Source organism: Ambystoma mexicanum, chromosome 6p (assembly GCF_040938575.1).
Source record: "Ambystoma mexicanum isolate Mex_15411 chromosome 6p, UKY_AmexF1_1, whole genome shotgun sequence".
Classification (NCBI taxonomy): domain Eukaryota; kingdom Metazoa; phylum Chordata; class Amphibia; order Caudata; family Ambystomatidae; genus Ambystoma; species Ambystoma mexicanum.
Window position 1 is genome coordinate 969545447 of NC_090935.1, and position 18279 is coordinate 969563725.

An 18279-nucleotide genomic window follows, 5' to 3' on the forward strand; every position below is an offset into this window, starting at 1 on the left:
CGTTAGCAGCCACACCAAAGAATGCACTTGGGGCTGCTTAATGGATGGAATGTTCAAGGTTAATGCATCTGAAGTGCTATGTCCATAATAAAAGCTTTTTGGTGTTAAATGGATGTTCTGGTTTACTTCTGTTCATGAGCCTGGCGCCAAAGGCACCAGGACATTGTCCACCCAGGTCTCCTGTGCATGCGACCCCTGCATGCCTGTGCCCCCGACTTCATGACCATGACAGCAATACAGTGCAGTAGAATGGCAGCCTTTAGAGAACAGCGATCAACACAGTGTTAGGAGTAGGTGATAGACCAGTGGAAAGTGGCAGGGTTTTACTGCAGTACAGTAATAGCTCTGCTCCCCACCCGTACCACCTTACCAGAGTGTCGCTGTAGGATTTCCTGTCCGGCAAACAGGGATGGGAGCTGCCCAGAGGGAAGCTGCTCTTTGCCTCTGGCCCTTAGGGCAGCCTTGCCCGGGCTGCCGGCTGTGTGAGCCTCTGAAGAAGAGGTCTTCCGCTCACGTGGGGAAGACCTCAGCCAATCCCCACCAGACTGGGCAGGCGATGGGAAGGGAATTGAGGCAGGACAGGGGAAAGCCTTGGAATGCCTGTGCACTGAGGCTCAGGAGGTGGGCAAAAGTAAATTAAAGCAGCTGAAAGCCACACTCTTCAGCAGTGATGGAGCCCTATGGATGCCACAGTGACATTGGGCTGGGAAGCCTGGGACCCATGGACAAAACTGGCTGGCTCTTGTTCGACCTTCCGGTCACATTGGGGGCAGGCAGACAGAGAGGCCGGACAGGGAGAATCCTAGGAGTGCATGTGCATCAGGGCTCGGGAAGTGGAAACCAGTAAATTAAAAGTACCTGAAAGCCACAAGCCTCACCAGAAATGGAGAGCTATTGATGCTGCAGTGATCATTAACTGTCTGATACAAACCCTGTGAAGTGAATAGGGCATGAGCCTCCTGCCCATGTCTCCATCAGTCTCTTTTGGCTTTCATGCCAACATCTGTCTATTTATGAATGCTGAAATACCACTATTAGCAGCTCCTTCCAACTCACACCACTAATGCCACTTTTTTTCACCCCAATGCCGTTATCAGTCCTTTCTCACTCTCAGGGCCGACTCCATTTTTGCATTCCTTTGTGCTGTAACTCTTCTTTCCCTTAATATCCACATGTACCCCTTTACTCACCTAATCTATTCAACCTCTGATAAAACCCATTAGTCCCCCTTCCCTTCGTACCTCAAACTGTTCACAAGTTGCTTCTGTAGATACCAACCTCTACACAAACAGGGCAGTCGGCTGTTGCAGAACAGAATCTTCCCTCCCTGACCCAGGCTTTGCTTTACAAATACTCAGGAAGTGCATGTCAGGCAATCCTAGGAAGGTGGGAGGGTGTGAGGGGGTGCAGGGCCCATCCCTTCTACACCTCGGGCAATGTCCTAGTTGAGCACCCTTTTTCGGTAAGTGAAACTCAATTACTGCAGGGTCGGCACATAGACATGACAGCCCCTGCTTTCACTGTGTTGCAGATAAATAGCGCTGGTGAACAAAGAGATACAGAAGCCCTGGTAGGCACCTCAAATTTTTTAAAGAAAAGACTACGTTATTGGCTCAGAAAACACCAATCGGCTGATCCTTCCTACAAGGAAGGATGGATATTACTCATATAGCATGAGCAGAATGGATGGTGGTCCACCTAAGCAAGCAAGAGCGAATTATGTTCTGTACAAACTAAAAAAAGCTTTCGTTTTTGCTGGCCTCTTCTCCAGAGATGACGAGAGGGAATGATTTGCATAGTCCAAATAGAAAAAAACACCTTTTTCACCCTTAATAACAGGATGAAAAGGTAATTTACCAAGAATAATGATGTAGAAACGGGAAAAAGTTAGAATGCTATATCAGGGAACAACATTGCCCACTAGCCACCAGTTAGTGGTAATTGACTTGTGGCTAGTAAGAAATGGTGTACTCGGTGTATGTGTAGTTTCGAGGTAGCAAGTGACTTTTTAAGCCTGGTTAGTACCATGTACCTTGAAATATTTACCCCTGGCTATAAAGAAAAAATTATAACATTGTTTCATTTGAGTTTCATGAAAATTTGAGACTTCCTTTTGTCGTGTCTGCATTTCGTTATTATACTTCATCTTTTCATTTTTTTACATTTTCTTTTTGCATTGGTGTTATGATAACAGCAACAAAACAATATCCTTGAGATGTCACCTTCCTTTCTTGACGACACATGGGTATTGGAGTCCTGACTCAGTACGTTGCATTTTTAAGTCTCTGCTTGCTTGTTTTGTGAAACTGATTATGTTTTACATGATGGCCACTTTTCACAAGAGCAGAGTTTGATTTAGACAGATGCGTAACTTCACTTGCCCACTTGGCTATTTTAAAGCCCGCTATCACGTGGTTTATGACCAGCGCACAATGGAAGGCTATTTTTTTCCCATAGTGAAACATCACTGAAATAGCAAGAGTATACAAAAAAGAAATCAAAAACAAACAAGAACCACTTTCCAGGGTGTCGGTTTGTTAAAGACGCAGCCTGAGCAAGTTCAGCTACAGAGCAAAGGGAGAAAGTACCTTAAAGCCTAGTTGCATCTTTGTTTAGGTAATTCTGAAACCACAAGTCAACTAATAAAAAATGAAAAATTAGACAGTGCACTGAAACAGCATTTACAAAAATATGCAAACGCTAATGTTGGTAAAATCTAATCAAAAAGGTGGAAAAAGTAATGTACTAAATATTGCAAAGCCCATTTGAATTGTGGGCGGAACGAGAATTGGTGGAAATCTACAGAAGCAGCACAAACGAGAAAAATCTATAACTCCCCTTTATGGGTTTATTGTTTTAGAGATTGGTGCAAATGAAACTTACTTCTCCAGTTGCCAGTGCAAGGAAGTTATTTACAGTCTTTGGCACAACCTTTCCAAACAAAGCAATTGTAATTCGGCCAACGTCTTTGCCCCCTATCTGGATGTCGAAAAACACCTGTAAACAGATTAAAAGAAGATACAATAGTATTAAAAAAAAACGGTTTAAAATCAAGCAGGAAAACAGGACTTTTGATTCTATGCTTTTCTTAAGTGTTACTACCAAAACAGACAGTAATGAGGAGTGAAAACAAGAACGCTTGCCAAAAATGACATTAGGAGAAAAAAAAAAGTCTTTATGTATACACTCTTAAATCACTATTTTCTTAAATGAGGTGATCCAAAATAGTTTAAAAAAAAGAATAATTCTTAATGTCTCAGTTCTAGAATAAGTTAAAGACTGAAATATGCGAACGTTACTCGCCTTAGTAACACATGTACTGGTAGTATAAAGTCCTCCAACCAAATGAGTCTTTTGGCAAAGCATGACCAAATTGTGCTTTCAATCTCTAAAATCCATGGCATTGTACTTGCAAGAAACATACAGAGCGGTGCAAATCGCTGCTTAGCGGATGTTCTCAATTGATGGCTGGAGTTGACGAGCAAGTAAAGTGGTCTGTGACTGAGCATGTATACTGCTTGACGCAGAACAATGGTGAACATGCAACGCAATATAGCACGCAAGGGAGGCCTTACAGGCCTACTCTTTAGGCGATGGACCACAGTAGGAAATGAAGACCCAGCTGCTTGTATTAGGGTATTCTACTGATCCAGAGGATACTTACGAAGTCTTATCACACACACATTCTGAAGTAATCGATCAACACCAGAAGAAGGATTTGGGAGAACACAGGAGTAACATGTTCATGTTTAACATTAAACTCAGACAACATTTTTGTCAAAAAGATAAGAGTGGATCCTTAAATAAACATCAGGCATGCTCTGGAGTCGCTCGATACGTCAACCCACGGGCACGTTAACCGGTACTTAGTATAGCATTCCAAAAAGGCAGTACTCGATCACACCTGTTGAATGTCACTGCTTGCCACAGGATTAGGTGAAGTTTATAACCCAGAACAGATCAATCTGGGTGCAAATCCCGAATTCGGAGGGGTTTTCAGACACAAGAAGTACCTCAAGATGGCTACTTTGGCTCAGTCTTAGTGCTTCCACCAGTGACTATGATTTTTATTCATAGGCACTTACATGGACATGGTGCACAGTTTGGCCTTCCATCTGTGGAGAGTATCCTTGTCCATTGAGATGCTTTCAGTCATTTTACCACATGTCTCGGGAGGATAGCTCAGGAGCAACGTGCTCGCCTTGGAAGCAAGACGACACGGAGCAACACAGGTTCGATCCCTGGGTCCGCGCTTAGAAACATCTGGGTATTAGGTGCGTTATAAATAACCTATCATATCATGTACTTAATTTGCAACTTTGTATTTTCAGAAGGCCCTCGGTTTTATGACCATTGGTGTTAAAAAGGATGCCTTGGCACATCCTCTCGAATTACTGCGTTTAACCAATACAGAGTTTGGCTGCACGATTTGAGAGAAACTTAGAATAAACATGATTTCTTGATTTCCAGCCAGAATCGCATGGTTCTTGGATGGGGCACGCAGGAGCCGGATCTATTGGTGAGGGAACCTTTTTCGTCTCTTCCCATCGGAAAAGGCAAACCCTCCGCCTGCCCCTTGCTTCCAGCCACCCAACTGCAGGCATATGGTCTGATAGGTGCTTTCAGCAAATCAGTGCCTCAAGAAGCTCAATTATTATTACCGCCTGCTGTGAAGAGGCGTGTTAAGGTAAAAATGCATCATATTTTGCATGCATTACAAGGGGCAAAGAAGATCGTATTACAGAATGAGATCTGTTTTAGCGTTAATTATAGTTCTACTCATCTAGAAAGGACCCCTGTTGGGATTGGGAATTGCTTTTTACTGCCAACTTATAAAATCAGAGCGTGCAATGCTCTCTATCAGGAGTCCTGGTCATGGTGCATGTACACATCTTTGTCCATTATTAATCACAACCCCACACTATGGAATCTTGCTTTTCTGCTTTCTAACAGGTGACAAGGTACATAGATTGAAGACTGTCACGGACTCACACACTGCAGAAGAAAAGGCTAGATGGGGAGGTGGCATGCTCAGAATGATATGACGCTGTGCAGTATTGTGTGCCGTGCCGTCGCATGGGAAGTTAGATACAGGTAATGACCCTTGGACACTGGACCAAAGGCCACCGATTATGCAGGATCCTCTGAGCAGAGGCAGCAGCTGAGCCAGTACAGCCTTCTCCAGAATGGCTGCTGGCCCCTGTGGCTGGAACCTGCCTGTACTGACAGTGGTTGGTCCCAATGCAGTACTCGAGGCAGGGAGATTAACTACTGAAGTCTCCCTGGCCACCTATATCCAAGTGAACCAAGTGACCACCGAACTCTACTACTATAAAAAAAAACTTGTAGCCTGATGCTAAATGAAATCAGACCTGCACTCTCTGCTCTCAGTTTGGTCATGTTACCCAGACCAAAATCATCCTGGTGGCCCTCCTTTTCCTGGCATCTGGATCCATCACTCTTCTCAGAGGCTCCAGGATGTCTGCAAAAGTGGCTCTTCAACTTAATCATCGTATAGTTAGGTATCAAGCTTCTGTCCAGAGCATCTGTATGAGCAACTCAACTATGTATAGGAGGGAGGGCAGTGTCTGATGGACTTGGGCATCTCCTCTACTTTACTGTATTTATTTTGGAACTCTATTCTTGTTTTTGCTCGTTTATTTCCTAACCAGTTGGATGTTTCACTTCCTGGTCTGCATTTCTTTATAAGCACAGGTCCTGCGTTGTATTGTGCCAGTACCATGTAGATCCATCTCCCCTACAGCCAAGCTGCCTTTACTGTTATGTTATGTTGAATTATACAGCGCACTGTTACCACCCACGGGCAGTCTCCAGGTGGCAAATGTTGTGTTCTTTGAAAAAATCAAGTAATATCAAATTACATGATCCTTTAATTTTCTTTTTTATGGATTAAAAAACATCAAATAAGTAGCATAAACAAAATACAGAGGAGGCGTGTGTTCAATGGATCAGATGATTCAGGTCTCCATATCTTTAGGGCCTCATACTCCTTCTTGCATTGTTACAATTCCTGCCCTTCTCCCTGGCACTCCCTCCCCATCCAGGTCTCCTTAGATGCTGAAGGTTTCCGTTAGTAACTCACATTACTGGGATCGTAATTGAGATTTGTTGACTAGGTGCAAAAAGCAGCTCCTGTTTATATGGCAAAGAGTTAGGCAGGGGCTACCTCTGGGGAACCAAGAGCTAGTACAGAGTGCACAGTAAATCTAACTTTGTGCAAAATGCAAATTCTAACTTTGTATCCACTTCATGTTATCCAATATGCTCTAAATGCGCCTCGAGTGTGTTCTTGATCATCCTTTGTATACATTCTCAAACATACATAGTTAAAATCCCATAGCTAGGTTTGTAGGGCACCACCTGTGCCAGGAGCCAAAAGAAGCTCCTGGTAGCTGTTTGTTTCAAGCTAACCAGGCTCCCCTTGGCTATAGCCAGGAGCTAAATAGCTCCCGGCTCCTGGCAATTTTGAACCCTGCATTAGCTCCCATCTAAAGATGCATTCATTCAGGCACTCTGCCATCTGTCAAGAATAAGGAGGAACAGAACATTCTCACATTTGTCTGAACTGTTGTCGATTTTATTCATATTTAAAGAAAGGAGTGAGGTTGGTACGAAGGGGGTGTATAATGGGAATAGCAGCTTGGCAGGAAAGAGGTGCTGAACCAATAAGGGGGTCTCAATACACATAGCATGGCCATGGGCGTACTTTTAGGGGGGGCAGGGGTGTTTGACCCCCCAACTTTCATGGCACACCATTTTGTCTCCATTCATATGGCTGGGGCACCTTTTCTTCAGATGTCATGTCCCCCCCAACATTTTCAGCAATGTTACTCCACTGAGCATGGCCTGTATGGCAGTGCTCAGGTCACTCTTACAGGGGTTAACACCTAGTATCCGATGGCTGGCTCTCCCCTTTTCCCTAGTTCTGATGTACCCGGTTTGAACTGCCCAAACAAATTCCCTTTACCTCTTAACCGCAGTGCTAGGGTCAGGGCAAGGAGAAGGAAACTCCTACAGGGCCTTGGGGGAAAAGGTTGTCGATATAAAAGGGAAACTATGGCTTAATAGTGTCTGGGTGGGCAAATAAATGGAAGCAAGTGAACAGGGTCTGAGCAAAGAGGACCTAAAGTCATTGGTCTTCAATCAAATTTCTACTCTAATTCACACCGTTGCAGGGTGGCGACACCCAGGTTAGTGTCCTTTAATGCACTCACAGCCTCAATGTGTTATAACATCCCTCTGCACACTTATTTACTTGGCTGTTGCAGATGATTCAGAGGACAGGCTGTCCTGAGGGAATCTGTAGCTGTGTGACAGTCCTACAGGGGCAAGACCGATTCACCCTCTTTTCCTAAAGGACTCACAAATCCTACCAGGACAGGACTGTGAAGGACCCTCTCAACCCCCTTGTCCTAGGGTTGTCATTGGATGGGATTTTCTCTTCCTACTTTAGTCCTGTTCAGATAACAGTAATTATAACCCACCCCAGCCAATGGCTGCCATCCTGGGCTCAAGTACTCTACAGGTTATTTTAAGGGTCCTAAGGTTATCAGCTTTCTTTCATCTCTGGTGTCTTTGCAGTGCTCACCAGGATCTGGGCTAGATCCCTCCCCGAACACCCAGCAGGCTACTGTCATTCCACTTCTTTTCAATGCCCTCTCTCCGCTATCAGCTTTTGGGTCAAAGCCCCCAGCAAGGTCCTTGCTCTATGTTCTTCTGAAAATCTTCCCACTCTCACAGTGTGGTGTGCAGAATCAGAAGGAGGATGCAGACACTGTAAAGGCACGTTTCCTGTGTTGTTTATTTAAAGTAAAATAAGGCCCATCTTTCCCTTAGTTAATAAAATGGGTAGGGAATACACACCCTGTACACATTTTATCAACTAAATTGCTTGTCAGTCAGTGTGAATGTCCACAACAAGTCCGTCCTCTGTCCAATTCTAACCTATATGACCCTACAACTAGTATAACCAAAAAAGGCCAGGAGAATGACTCCCTTCTGCTGGTTACTGTGTTTTCTCAGAGTTTTCTTGGCTCTCTTGTTTCGCTCAATAGACCAAGCGTAAATAGTCTTTCGCTATCCTTTGGATTAAGTTCTGACGTTCTTTTAGAGGACTGGTCGTTTCCTGGTCTTATTTCTTACAGATCGTTTTAGTTCTCTTTAGGTTCTTTCTCTGTGTCCTGTAGGGCTCAATGTCCTCTGATATATTGTTCTCCTCTCTGATATGTTGATGCCTCATAACCCATTACACATCACCTCTTCCAAGAGTGCTGCTTCATGTACAAGTCTGAACTTTCAGAACTCACAGGTCTGCGTTTCCCCAAGTATCCTTCTCTATTATAATCTCCTTCTTATCCTTGGAATAAGGGTGGACTTTTCCTCTTTTCCCAAGATAGCAAGTTTCCAACTCTTTTCCTTTCCCACTTAGTGGCTATTGTATTTCTTCTGATCCCATTAGCAAAGTTCTGGTTCATCAAATTATTTCCACCTCTTTTCAGTATTACTACTGGGATGTGTTTAGATTATCTTATAATGAGTCCCTCTTGTTTTTCCGGTTTTCCCATTTCCTGTATTACTTTGTGTTCAGGGGCTATGTCGCCGGTACCTGTAAGACGTTGGACTCTCTTTTGTGTACTTCAGGGCTCTGTGGTTTACTTCCCGCAGCGTCTCCCTCATCTTAGTTTCATTCTGGCTTTCAGGATATCACTGGTGCCGTGACTTTTGTTGGGAGGCGGTTCCTACTGCTGGTGGTATCTGCATCATTGCATGGGTGGGCTGCCCACCACGATTGCATTGTGGCCACGCCACCACCAAACTGTCTGTTCCTCGGATTTCCTCTGCTCTTACACGCCGGTCCTCCGGCGTTTCTCGCTCTACATCACAGCTGTTACTCTGAGTTACTCGAGCTCTGCGTTCTGCGACAGCCCCACCTCCTTCCGCTCTCCTATGTAAAGAGGGCATCGCCTGGTTCTCTTTGTCTCTCATTCTCTCTCAGCTTCCCACCCTTTTTCGGCTATTTGCCCTCTCTCGTGGTTCTTTGGCATCTCATCCCTTTTCAGTCACCTCGGAACAGTCCATTGGAGACCTGGATTTAAAGGGACAAACACAGTTTCTGGTTGTTGATAATATAGGTTTGCTTTATCTTGTGAAAACTGATAATATTCTGGTGTATTATACAAGCCCATATAAGCCATCACTTGGATGCCATCAGGGAGATCCTCACAGGAACGGGAGTCCTTGTCCTCAAAGGGGAAGTCTCTCCCCGTGAGGTCCCACTTGCCTCAACACCTAGGGAGGGTGTTGTGGAGCAGGCTCACCTCCCTAGCTTCACAAGAGGGGTTGGGGGAAGCTCCCCCTTGGGGGGGAAGGGAGAATTCCCTCAATTAGTCAGTGGCGCTTATTGGGCTTAGCCACCTCCTTACCTCTCTCGCCGTGTGACAGATTTGGACTGGCTACCTCCTGCTCTTTTGCTCTGCTTCTCTTGCTGCTAAAACGTCATATCTCTGGAACACCATTCCAACTCCCACACAGCCTAATAGCTTGTGCCCAGGGGTGTTAGGTCTGGAAAAGATCAGGGGCTAAGCTAATGCCGGGACTAGCGGGACTCAGGGCTAGCTTTGGCCTTTTGGTTGTAGCCCCTGAGCTTCTATCCGGGGCTACAACCAAAAGACCCGGGGCAACAGCCCCCCTCTAGCAACGCCTCTCCTTGTGCCTCTTTTATATTGAAGCTTAGCACAAATCGTTCCATTAAGAGTTCCGATTTGTGGGTCAGTTTTCCCCAACTGTCTGGGGTCACTTGCTTGGTGTGGACTACGTTTGTCTACCTCCTCCCCATGAGTGGACCTCTTTCCACCTAAGTGTGATCAGGTGTTGACTCCTAGTGATTCAATTTGGCCAGGGTGTCTGCCCACCCCCCACCCCCCACCCCCCACAGCCCGATGACTTTAATAAGGTAGCCTTCATCTTGGGGCTAGGCTCAAGTATTATGACTGCAGAGTGGCTTTGCATTCTAACAATTGCACTCTCACTAAGAGAAGTTGTGCTGTGCGCATGAGCCCCTCATGCTTTGCCTTCTTCATGAGTGCCCGCTTTGCCTTGGGTAACACAATATACTCTAGGGCTTACCATCTGCTTGCCGCCCATGGTGTGCTCAATGAGGACTTCAACTCAAGCAAGTAGAATCAAGGATTAAACCTGGTGTGGACTTCCAATGTATAGGATAATCTGTGTAAACATTTCCAGATGCTGATTTTCTATAGGTTTTCTCCCCCCTGAATGCTATACTATCGGACACCTTCCATAATTTTGCATGCAATACATTTCCTGGGTCGTTATGCCAAGGAAGTCGCCCTCAAGGGGTACCGTAGGATGTATAGTGGGGAGAATAGTGACACCCCCATATAACTCCTTAAGCGGTTTCATAGGTTTTTAGTAGCGCAACTTAACCATTACGTCCCTTTTAACAACGTTTTTTCACTGAATTTCATAGGTTTTTAATAGCGCAACTTAACCATAACGTCCCTTTAACAAAGTTTTTTTACTGAATTTCATGTTTTTAGTAGCACAACTTAACCATACTATCCCTGACTTTATATACATATAACATAGAACATACTGAACCCCTAGCTAGTGATTTCGATGTCCGCAGACTACCGCCATGTCCGCGGACATATCGAAAATCTGAGTGTGGTGAATGTAAATTTAAATAGTGTGCCCCATTTCCCCTTTGAGGTTGGCTCTGAAAAGAGCCGTTTTTTGGGGGTTTTTTTGCAGATGCTTGACAGACACCTGTTATTTTGTATTTTTTTTTCTTACTTTACTCCTAAAATCTTCACATAACCTTCTCCAAAGCAACCCTTACATTCCAAAACAGAATGGCATTTCCCATAAAAGATAAGGAAATGCCATCTTCTTTAAAATAAACATTACTGGAATCAATATTCTCATTATTACAGAAGAGCATACCAGCTCTAAGCATGAAGGCACACGTGCCTCGGTTGATTACACACCTAGCATTGTTTTGCTGAGGACAAAAAACTGAACTATTGTCCCATATTGCCCTAGGTACTAATCCAGAAAAAATTACGGCATTTGGAAGGATGTTCATTACTGCTTGAACCAAGTGTTCCAAATCTGCCAACAAAGTAGGGGCACTGACATAGCCCAAATGGAAAGCACCATAGTGCAAAACTACCACATGGGGACTGTTGATCCTGCCCATATCTTCACAAACTTGTACAATTCCCTGTACATTGCAATCAGGCACAGTGCTCCACACCACCTCCACTCCTTTAACATCAAAATTCTTTGCAACATGCCTTCATTGAGCATACTGTTGTAAACCATGCACAAACATATCTCCGAGCACCAACACCCTGACTTTCTCCACTTCTGCCATCTTCACTACACACAGTCTCTTTGAACACAAATCCACAACCTCAACATCTAATTGGCTGATCCCTACAGTCTTCTTTCCATGCTGGATTTGCTGGAAAACCCCGGATGTAGCACACCCTGTCTGCAGACAGCATAACTCTTAGACAGCCCTTCTACCATTTCCACTTCATTCTCTGTGCCATTCCCTCATTGGATACAGCTAAGCAGGCACACAATACGGAGAACGTCCTCAGAACACCCCCATTTTGTTTATTTTCGAACATTTCAGGACACCGCGAGTGTTCTTAGAACACATTCAACTTGCCAGCGAACAATACGGACAACGTCCTCAGAACACCCCAATTTTATTTATGTGCGAACATTTCAGGACACCGCAAGTGTTCTTAGAACACTTTCAGCTTGACAACGAACAAGACAGACAATGTCTTCAGGACACCCCCTGCGAACATTCCAGGACCCCACAAGTCTTCTTAGAACACTTTCAACTTGACACCGAATCCATTCTGTTTATTTACGAACATTTCAGAACAGCCGTGTTGTCCGCAGAAAAATCAAAACACAACTAAAGTGTCTAGCACATAAAAAAACAGAACATTGAACCTATCTCATACTCCCCCACCCTCCCCAAACACTCTTACACACCAACACACTCCACTAAATACAATTTTTAATCCAAGTTTCACCGCGCTGTCCGCGAATGCAAGATGGCGGGCGCCACAGAAAATCTGACGTGCTTCACGCACCACGCCGTCCAATCAGCGAACACGTTGCATGTCCGCGGACATCACGCAAGCCGCTCGGCCAATCAGGGCACTGTCCGCGGAGCGAACGGAGATATCACTAATTTTTTTTGCCTTACATTTTGGTCATTTTAAAAAAATACTGGACGGATTTACACCAAATTTGCAAAAGTACGCTTTCGGGACCAAGCCCCCACTCCTGCCACAAATTTGGTGTAAATCCGTCCAGCTGTTTGGGCTGTAGGCGTGCGCAAAGTTTTTTCCCATTATGTCTATGGGAAAAAACAAAAGTTTTGGGACCCCCCCTATAACTTTGCCCCCCCTGGACCAAACCTCTCCAAAATTCAGAGTGGGCCATGTACTTTTTTTTGCAAAGTTTGGTGAGGATTCGTCCAGAGGGAGCGAAGTTATAAGCCACCCAAAGAATGCTCTTCCTATGGAAACACCAACTTAACCATAACTACATGGACGCTACTGCGTCCATGTAATATAGTTAGGGCAGCAATCACCCAAAGGGTGACAATACAATTCAAAAATAAGCAAAGCACTTGAATTCACTTATATGAATGCAGAATAGAAACACAGAAAAAAGAACAGTTGCTTTGTGCACAGATGGTGTTTAGGTTAATAGTTCCCCCTGCAACGTTTTGTTTAAATACGAATGAGCAATCCTACACCAATGTGAATAATCAAAAGGTATTCAGGAATGAAACACAAGGTCTAAAATTTATAGGCAATCTTCCCTCCCCAAACAAGAGAGGAATACCGTTTTTGTCAAAAATGCTTAAATGGAGAAAAATTCTAAAGAAAGCAACTCTAAACAAGTCCTAACACACGTGAGCTATAATATAAACAACAATACACACTTCAGATCAGGATGGGATGGAAGAAGCACTTTGAAATGGGACAAAGACACATGTAACTTTGGCTAAAATTGCAAATTTGCGGCAAACCTTTACTATGCAATATTGGAGAAAGAACGGGTCAAATACACTTTTAGGTGTGGATGTAGCTAAGGATCTTGGGTATCAGTGAGAGTTGAAATTCCATTTCTATCTTTAAAATTGAAGACGTTATAGAGGTTTTAGTAAGAGGCGTTTTTTGCCAAAATAGGTGCGAAAATGAAGACAGAAATTCGATTTAAAAAATGACAGATGGGTTTCATTCCACTAGATTAATGACTATGAAAAAGAGGATGCCACGCATGAAACTTCACAGCTACGTGGCCAGCACAACCAGTCCGTGGTGGATACTCAATTTCTGGGATTTAATTATAGTTATTCAAAATCACTAGGGAGTTATGGTTTTGTAACACAGGTGAGAAAATCAGCGCAAGAAGGATTCTAAAAATACTAGGGTTCTGAATTTAAAGATGGGATTGGGTTGAGATTGGGACAATACAATGCAGATATAATATGGGTCACTGTTCTTCCTATTCATACTTACAGTCCTTTGTAACTAAATTGGACCGTCAGCTCTGGTCATAGGGTGGATCAAGTCTACCGGCAGCAAGGCATCTCGGGAGGGATCGGATCAGCAGCACGGTTCTAGTCAATTTTGGACTGCGCCTCAGGCTAGATTAGGATGGGCCCCTTCTGGTTACTGGACACGGCAGATGACAGGATGCAAGTTTCAGCGGGCAAGCCTTAATGGTAGCAAGCCAAGCTGAATCAGAATTATTCTGTTAAATTCTGGAGGTTTGCAATTGGGTCAAGCTAGCAAGAGTTCTGCAATGCTAAAATCTGGATTCTGCACAGAAATCTGGATCTTCAAAGAGTTCTGGAGTCTCTTCAAAGAGTTCTGGAGTCAGCTACAAGATGAAGTGTTCTGGATCAAGGTGCTGCACGTAAATCTGGATGGGTTCTGGAAGCAGTGTGTGTTATGTGTAGTGAAACTCCTATATTTACACATTACAAAGTTTAGGGCGTGGGCAGAACTTCAAAACACACCCCCATGTCTGTGAGTGGCTACAGGCATGTGCTTTCTCCTGGTTGGCTGTCTGAACAGAGCTATCATCTTTTATGACAGGATTTAGGAACTCCCACCTTGATTTTTACCAAAACATGACTTTTGCACAAATGTACATTTCTAACATTATGTACCCTAATACAATCGAACACAATTTTATAGTCGATTGTCTACATTCACATTCACTCCCCATCCTTGTGCGAGCTGTGTTGGTCATTCTACGGATTTTTATCAATTTCAACTATAACCGTTTGGATTAATCATTTCTAATTCGGTGCATCTCTGGGTGCTGATCAGTGGATAATGTACATACAGTTTTAGGTTTGCAACATCGATCATTCTGCTACAATAAGACATTTTTCATAACTTTGGTTCCATAAATGGCACACGTTTCATCAATGTCTTTAAATCACAAGGCTGAAATTAGTTTAATGTCTACCAATTTTCAGATTTGTTCCTCTTTAGGTTGCTCAGTTAAAGAGTTCTAAACTTAAATCAAAATATAGGGATTTCACATCAAAGTTCTCCTTTGTAACCTCCCCTTCTCAAGTAGCAGCTGTCCAGTCCTTTTGATTAGGTAGGTGTGTCCCCCTTCCAGGAGGGAAGCTCCCCTGTAGAGATCAATTGGGCAGCTTGCCATTGTCCTTGGCTCAGCCCCAGACGAAAGTCTACTGAGGTTCCATTGTGCTGCATGTCGTCATTATGCAGGAACCATTAGCAACACTTAAGCCTTCCTATAGCAAGAGAGTGTCAAGCTGAGATGTCAACTTTGCCAGGCCAGGCACTGTCAGATCAGAATTAAATAGTTGATTAGCTCCAGACTGAGTTCCTGTAAAATTCACCTACAATCTTTTATTTAAAAGATATAAAGTGAACAGAGTTTATAATGGATTTTGACATTTTAAAGGAATTAAGCCCTTCACAGAAAAATGCTTTAAACAGGCGGATTTTTCACTTCCTCAGGAAAAAAGAAAACACCTTTAAACTGGGTTTGACAGCCAATTTCCTTAGGCAGCTGTCAGGGAGTGATGCCTGGATTCCTCTGATTGCTTGGAGAATCCATGATTTCAGCACACTTTCCTTTCCATAATTCTCTGGGAAAATGACTGAATTATTAAGGGCATTTTTGGATTTTACCCTTCTGTGGCCTTGTTTCAGGTGACAGGTGACACCAACTTTTGCCTGTGTGAATGTCAGGGTGTGCAGCTCTTTTGTGGTTTATGCACCAGGCGCAATTTTTCAGATTTTAGTGCGCACGGGGGTTATCGCCTCCATTTTTGGCCGTTTTTTCCCCCCCCTTGGCAAATGGGTGCAGTGTGGCGCATTGGCGTGGATACAAATATTCCACATATCTCATTGATTTCTTGAATAACATGCATCTGGTCATTCATTTTAACAATTCCCCCACTGGGGGTCTAGGATCTTTCTACTTCAATTAATGCAGTGTTCACAATTATTAAAGTTATTCCCAAAATGGCCAAAGAGTACTTTGTAACCCCCAAATTCCATGTTACTCCCAATAAAGCAGTCTTCTAAAAGAGACCAAAGCACTCTTGAAATGTGTCTAATATCTCCTGCCAGTATTTCTGTATAAATCTACATGCCCAATCTGTGTGGATGAGTGTTCTGGTTTCTGAGTATTTGGTTGTAAGGAAAGGCCCACTGCCGGGCTGCAAAATGTTATTTTGCGTGCAGAGGATGTTAGTGTAAAGATCATGTGGGACATTGGCACTAATGAAGTTGCGAAGTTCTGGAATGAGATATTTATTAAAAGGGTGTACCTAAGAGGGCAAGGACTCAAAGGGGAATATAGTTTATATTTGTATGTATCTTGCAATGTTGGGAAGAGAGGCTGTATTTGGTTATGGATTGGGTGGTCTAGTTATCTAGCTTACCTGCCCCGGACCCGGCAGGTTTTCACACAACCCTCGAAACAGAATCGGTTCTAAATCCATCAATAATGGCCTATGACATGGGATGGTTGGAGTTAGCATTGGGCTCTTGATTTTATTAGACCAGCACCCTTTCCCACAGTCAACCATACAGGAGCATGAGCAACGCCATACTCGTTTCTCTTGTGACATCCAACAGATGAAATATCTCATCTTATAAATATGGAATACAGGACTCTGTATCCTTGCAATCATTTTATTTATTTTTTGGTGTTTTATAATGCTCCACAGATGTAAAATGTTTCAGCGCGCCGAGGGTGAACTGTGAGGTTCAGGGGGAAAAAAGGGAGGTTGGCAATTTTCACACAACGAAAGCTAAGGTCAATGCTTCCTGTGATCGGGGAAACACGTGTTTCATACATATGTGAATTACTTTCCCATATCATATGTACATCGAAGGTTGGCAGGCATGAGGCCAGTCTTGCCTGTAACAGCAGAGGGCTATTAAGTGCTGAGCTTTTGAGAGGGGCTATGAACATCTTTGCACATATGAGATCACAGGTGAAGTATCACTGGGGATGGGGCTGGGCAAGTTCAGTGTCTTAAGCTTTCCAGAAGAGCAGAGTTTTCAAGATCTTGCTGAACTTGAGGCGGTCTAGCTCCTGTTTGATAACAATGGGGAGGGTTTTTCATCGTTCTGCCTGCTTGACTGCCAGGCGTCTTCCAGCTGCCTTTTTAAATCAGAAATGTGAAATTTGACTGCAAACGTTTTTCTTCAGTGGCTCATCCGCAATCTCTTTTTGGAATACATATGGCAAATTTCTGGTTGAGGTACTTGTTGCTTTGGGAGTGATGCATATGTTCCTGAAATGGATTCTTTGTTGGATGGGAAGCCAGTGTCAGGAGTGGAAACTGCTTATATGTGGTCTTTTATTTTTACTCCTAAGTGGAGGTACAATGCCTGGTTTAGAATTCCTTGGAGTTTGGGGCACCCAGGTGCATGATATTACAGTAATCTATTTTAGACAGGATGAGGAACTGGACAATCAAATTGTTTGTGTTGCAGGTCCAGCACTGGCAGTGTGTCATGGAGGTGACAGCTTTTCGCCACAGCTGTGATTTGCCATCTAAAAGATATGTCTGGAAATTAAACCTAGGTTGCATGCTTTACTGATGCAGAAATACACATTTTATGTAATGACGAGACAGATCTGGTAGGTTCCATAACATCATGATTTCTGTTTTGGTACTATCCAGGCAAAGGATACATGGAGTGTTGCCTGAGTTTGAGGCAGGAAGGGATGTTGTGGTAGCTGGGTCGGTGTTATTAAAGAAAAAGATTGAGATTTTGGTATCATCAACATAGTTTTGAAAGGAATGTTAAAGTGGTCAATCTCGTGTGCCAGGGGATAGATGTAGGCATTAAAAAGCCAGGGCGAGAGTGAGGATACCATACTCCTTAGTGTTATGGGGTATATTTGACCTGGTAGGGACATAGTTTGACCATCGATCCTTCAGCGAGGAAACGCCAATGTATTTAAGTCAGGGCTCCGGATAGGAATTTGAGTTAAGATTATTTTACTCCCTATCTTAGAAGTTGTGAGTAAAAGGATTTTTGGGGAGGAAAAAAAACGTCCGATTCCTTATTTTTAAACAAGTAAAACCCTACTTTAATTTTAAAAATGCATTTTTCTGGTAATCCAAACTTGTTTTCTACGTCCATGTCTTAGGCTGGAGCATTGAGCAGGTTTCCAGGAGAAAAGGAAATCCATTAAAAGAACTATGATGGTCACAGTCCTAAACATGTTTGAACAACGCTACACTGTTCCAAGACACAGGTATCAGCTCCTGAATAGGGGCATTTCTAGGAATTAATCAAAACATTGTCCAGTGATGGATCAGTTCAGAAAAAGATCAATGAACCCGTGACTTAGTAGTTTACAGAGACAAATCAAACACTTAGAGAGCCTCAAATAATAGGCTCCTGAATCCACAGAATTATTCGCACTGTACTCCTCAATGGCCCAATCATGCTCCTTGTTTTATCTAACAAATTCCCTTACTATGTTTAACAAAGAAATGAAAACCACTGCAACCTATCTTCTCAGCATTTAGCAGCACAATGAGAAAAAGTAAATAATTAGCTGAAAGTTAGCTGGGAAGTTTCTACCCACTATTGATCAGAGTTAGGTAAAGAAAAACTTGCAACAGATCAACTAATCTATTTCCTTAAAAACAGTTGAACTAGCACAAATATGTGT

The 18279-nt window shown here is 43.4% G+C and overlaps 1 protein-coding gene across 1 annotated transcript in view; it reads right to left on the reverse strand.

Annotated features, from left to right (window-relative positions):
* The window catches only part of PPIC (peptidylprolyl isomerase C), a 167006-nt gene that overhangs the window by 103743 nt on the left and 44984 nt on the right, over positions 1–18279 (reverse strand). Inside the window, exon 2 of the mRNA XM_069625580.1 lies at positions 2884–2997. Within this exon, the coding sequence (XP_069481681.1) occupies positions 2884–2997 (114 nt within the window). The remainder of the gene's footprint in view (positions 1–2883; positions 2998–18279) is intronic.